The sequence below is a fragment of the Morone saxatilis genome, unplaced genomic scaffold, assembly GCF_004916995.1.
Source record: "Morone saxatilis isolate NCDOM2014 unplaced genomic scaffold, NCSU_SB_2.0 Contig8, whole genome shotgun sequence".
NCBI classification, from domain to species: domain Eukaryota; kingdom Metazoa; phylum Chordata; class Actinopteri; family Moronidae; genus Morone; species Morone saxatilis.
Window position 1 is genome coordinate 27,408,475 of NW_023340257.1, and position 5,427 is coordinate 27,413,901.

Sequence of the window (5,427 nt, forward strand, 5' to 3'; positions counted from 1 at the left end):
ATAATAATAATAATAATTATAGTAGCTGCTGTAATGCTGTAGCTAATGGGTATCCTAAAGGAAAATACAACATGTGCCTGTCTGTCTGTCTATCTGTGTATCTCTCAGCACTGGTTACTACTCTGAAGGAGACTTCAGCCCCCCCGACGGCTCCCCACCCAGGACTCCGCCCTTCCGCCTCCCTCTTGACCCCCGCGGTGAGAGGGCGTTCGGGGCCCGTCCTCCTCCGTCCCGGCCCGACGGCGCTCCTCTCAGCCTGGCCCCGCTGCCCGGCGCCCCCTACCAGGAGCAGGAGGAGGAGGAGGAGGAGGATGTGGCGTGGAGGCCGGGCCCGCCCTTTCCTCCGTTCACGGAGAGGAGCAGAGGAGGAGGAGGAGGAGGAGCACCGAGGAGGGTGTATGAGAGTGAGTTTATTATTTGATTTTGCAGGTCTGTGTTTAATAAGAATTTATGAGGAAGTTTCATAAAAAGAATAAAAATAAAGCTTATTTTAATAGTAAATTAATCAATTAATTGGTTAATCGTTGCAGCTCTAATTAACTTTAGAAGCAGCTGTTGATTTCCACAAATATGAATTATTATTGGAAACTTCATCCTCCATGTAACGGTATTTCACAATCAGCTTTTAATTCATTGGTAGTTACATATTAGTTAATATGAGGGAATTTATTATATTATATATTTTAATTATTATGGGCAAATATAAAAACTACAAAAAACAAAATAACTTTATTTATAAGATTAACTTAAGGAACAAATTTATTTATAATCAGTATATTAATATGTAATAAATCAATCAGACTTTATTTGTATAACTGATAAATGACTTTTTAAAGATTAAAAAAAGATGAAAAAATAGATAATAAAACAGATAAAAATGTGTAACTAGACAAATAAATAATAAGTTAATTTAGAAGCCAGATTAAAAAGATCATGTTTGGTTTTAAAACTATAAACATAATATTTAAAAAAATCCACCGCAGATAAATGAAGGTTAGCTCGGTGTTCAACTATCTCACTGACTAGTGGCTGTTAGAGGAACTGCAATGAACCCTTCTCTCTCTCGTCTTTCAGGGCCTTACGAGTCCTACGCCGGCCTGAGCACAGCAGAGGATTGTGGGATACTGCACGGCTGTGAAAACGGCAGGTGTATTCGCGTTGCCGAGGGTTACACCTGTGACTGTTACCAAGGATACGAACTGGACATGACCTCCATGACGTGTATAGGTACTGCGAGCATTAGCCGTGTTTCTATCAACGCATTTATTTATTTTTTTAAGTTTCATTCATTTACATTTTATTTTGTTGAATTAATCAAAATTCGGTTTAATTTGCGATGGAAACGTGAATATTGTTTCCCATTTTTGGTTCTACGTAACTTTTATTTGGTAACATTAGCTAACTGAAGATGATGCTCCCATCAGCACACGTCTTCACCAACGCTCTTCCTCTAAAGTCATTTTTCGGTGTGTTTGCAGATATAAACGAGTGCGACGGCGGCGCCGGCGTGGATTTCCCGTGTGTGAACGCTCGCTGTGTGAACACTGAGGGCTCGTTCCGCTGCGTCTGCAGGAGAGGATACGTCATGTCCCGCAGACCCAACCACTGTGTGGCTGCGTAGACCGGACTGGACCGGACTGGACTGGACTGGGCTTGATTAGACCAGTCTGAACTAGTCTAGACGATCGAGACTACACAATGGCAGACTGGGCTGGACTAGATTAGACTAAACCGGCTTTACTTTAGAACCAGATTTGACAAACTAGACTTGACCAGACTAAGATGTACTGGACTTAAATACTGTAGACTGCACTAAACTGGGAAAGGCTAAACTGGGCTAGTTTAAACACACTGGGAACAGTTTCCACCGGACAACTCTTAATTAATGAGCAACAACCCATTTTAACTAAATACTCTCTTGGTTTCTGTATTTATATATCGGGAATGAACACGGTGGACTGGGACCAGCATTAACTAATAGTGTCATAAAGTAACTGTACGCATAAATTAGCCCAAAACTAAATTCAAAGTTTGCTCGTTTCTGTGTGAGGAATTATAATTATATTAGTTATATTACAGTGTTGTTTATGTAGCGTTTCTGTCTCTTTGTAACATTCATCATTTGGGACGATTCGTACCGTAAGATAAGTCTCGGGGACTGAGGATGTCGCAATACCAGAAATGTAGTAATCGATACCAAAACCAGGGAGATTATCACGGTTAGAAATATGAATGTCCTGATGAAAAATACTTTAACTCTATACTATACTATAGTTGTGTACTCAAAGTATTTTATTTCAGCCACCATTTTAGTTGCAGTTGTAAACCAGTTTGTATTTTGTTCATTTTGCCATTACACTGAGGTAGAAAATAAAAGTAGTTCCTGTAACTGAACGTTCTGGGTATTTTGGATGGAAACGCTGCGAAAGTTTGTATTTGACTTAAAAAGTATAATCTAGCAGGATAGGCTAACTAGCTAGTTAGCCCTGCTTACTGACATTAACGCTACGTTAGATTACCTCTAGATATCACTTGTAGTGCCGTGTTTGTTCTGCATTATAGAAAACACAAGGCCTAGCTAGCTTTATCTTTCTGTCAGTTGTCACCACAGTATCGTAACCTCAGCATGAAATGTGCTAACCAAATAAGTGCGCAAGTCAAAAGAAACACCAAAGATTAACAGTATTTACTGAAATTTTATTAAAATGTGATTTCATTTTCAGCCGGACCCTGAAAAGTAGAGTTAGTATATTTATGTACAGTCACTTTATTACACCATCAGTTGATTCTGATTATTCAGATAAATACTACAAGCCGTAAGTTTTAGCCTCACAGAAAAGTCTGTTAAAACAGATCAAAATCACAGAGATGTACAGAGATCGATAAAAGAATCACAGTGTCTTCCCAGTCTAAACCAGTCAAGCCCTGTTTAGCCCAGTGGTTGAAACCAGGCTAACCCAGAAGTAGACGCCAGGCTAGCTCTGATTAGCCTCGTAGTACAAACCAGGCCGGCCCTCCAATGGGAACCAAGCTGTGCCAATGTTCATCTTTATGTTTTCGACTCTATCTGGATGTTTATTGTATGAAAGTCCGGTAGGTTGGGGGGGTTGGGGGGTTTGAGACGTGTGAAGTTGTGCAGTAGAAGAAGAAACAGTCGTGTGTGTTTGTTTTTTTAAGGAAACTAATCAGGATTCACACAGAGCTCAAAACAACAACTTTACATTTTAACTGATATAAAATGAGTTCAGTCTACCGGAAGGAGCTCAGGTGTGTAAACTGAAGAAACTATAATCATAATATCTACACCACAAAGTATATAAAACACCTGGTTCACGCTTTACACAACAACATCTGTTCAATAACACAAAGATTTGATCTGTAGACGTAAAAATAGAGGAAAATATTGTCTCAATTTATTATCAATGAATTATATGAAGTTAAAAAATAGGAGTAATGTTTAAGTATAACCACATTCCTCCATTTTGTTGCTTTAAATACAGAAATAATATCCGACAATACAGCTGTCAACTCATTTATGTGCTAGCATGGTAGCTGTCCCATTGTGCACAACAGAATGGTTAACGTAAATATTTTTAACGTTGGCTACGAAGCAGCATAGATGTTGAAAAACTGTTTTCACCGGGCCGTAGCCACTGAAATACTGCCTAATAAGCCCAGAAGTGTTAGCTTGGGGGTTTAAGGAGCATAATTCTGCTGAAAAATTATTATCTCACAGTATTCAGGATTTCTGAAGAGTCCAGATATTCCCAGTTGATTACATATATTACCTGTTCAATAGACACATGGACTATTACGAATATTTAGGGTCGAAATATTAGGTTAAAAGGTCAGATTGAGATATTTTACAAACAACAGCATGGTTTACAAAATTGGTTCGTTTGAATCGGCCTCACGAAAAAACATAATTTGTCAGTATTTGTCACACAGTCAGAAGAAAGTTTTTTCTCTGCAGTTTATTCACCCTGACAGATTTACAGATCAGATAATATAAGTTTTATAATCAACACTGTCTGCATGAATAATTAATTAACACCGTGATTGATCTTCATTAAACCAAATTCAGCTAACAACAACAAATGTTTGTGATAAGTTTGCTGATATTCTATATTTTTCTTAAAGTCAAAAAATCTCATGTTCAGACTCAAACCAACAGTAAATATATATACTAACAAATATTGACCCTTCCCAAGCCACGCCCCTTTTTGCTTCAGCTGCCTCCTTTCCTGTACTTAGATGCAAAACATTAGCTAACTAGCATCGTTATGTAGCTTTCAACCGCCAAGCTTTTCTGCCAGAAGTGAAAGTGTTGATTTTGTCCCAAACCCTGATATTTTCCTAAAACCTAACCAAGTAGTTTTATTACCTAAACCCAACCAAAGTGCCACTGAAAGCTAATCTACATTAGTCTTTAGCTAGCTTGTTAAATCTGATGACATTAGCTATTTTAAGATGAGACTATGTAAATGTTTATTTTATCTTCTAACCACCTTAAAAACGTGGTTGTCTTTTCAACATTGATTAGCCTAGCACGTAGCATATCTTAATGATATATCTTCTTTCTTTGTACCGTAGAGCTCCATTGTCGTCCTTCATTAGCATGAACTCACACTGTAGTTTATTTATACACCGTCCTGCTGCCCCGAACACTCACTAAAACTCCAAATGTGGATTTATCCGCCGTTGAAAATAGTCCCCAACAAATGCACTATTTGTTCCCGTTTGTTTGATTAAAAACCAAAAGTCTACAAACTAACAAGCTGATGGTTTGAATCTGCACATGAGATTTGTTGATTGGGTTAATTATCAGATGACTTTTATAAATGTGTTGATGAATTACTGACTTTTATATTTGATTTTCAGAACATAAATTCAAGCTGAATGTACTGGACGCTGCATTCAGTCACATTGTGTATATAATAATTCACATTCTTCCACAATAATCCAACTGAATGAAGCTGTTACAGCCTGTAAGAGAGTGCGTTTATTGTCTTTTTTTATTAACTTTCTGATGTAGTTAACATGCTGAATCCATTGTGATGAACTTTTCCTTCTCAGCACCTAAAGTTTGATGTATAACATGCACTGTATCCGCCAGAGATATCCGCCTTTTGTGTTCACACGAGAGATTTTTGTAAATCGTTTAAATTTCAGTCTCTGGTCTTTTTTTTTAATTGTTCATTTTTATGGTTAATGATTCACTTTTTTTATTATTGTTGTTTGTATGACAAGAAATGAAAATATATTTGCACACACTTCTACTGAAACCCGTCTGTCGTGTTTGTTTCGCATTTGTTGTTTTTGTGCCTGAAATTTGTGCCTCAGTTAGTATTTTGCTACCAATAACGTTAGCTAGTGTTGCCCACTGTTGGCACTGTAGGGAAGCGGAGAGAGAAGGCACTCAGCTGG

The 5,427-nt window shown here is 37.9% G+C and overlaps 1 protein-coding gene across 1 annotated transcript in view; it reads left to right on the forward strand.

Moving 5' to 3' along the window:
* Positions 1-5,285, forward strand: part of LOC118341426 (latent-transforming growth factor beta-binding protein 4-like) — a 5,789-nt gene extending 504 nt beyond the window's left edge. The window contains exons 2-4 of the mRNA XM_035679666.1: positions 61-404; positions 1,075-1,227; positions 1,479-5,285. Of these exons, the coding sequence (XP_035535559.1) occupies positions 61-404; positions 1,075-1,227; positions 1,479-1,621 (640 nt within the window). The 3' untranslated portion in view covers positions 1,622-5,285. The remainder of the gene's footprint in view (positions 1-60; positions 405-1,074; positions 1,228-1,478) is intronic.
* Positions 5,286-5,427: the final 142 nt, after the last annotated feature.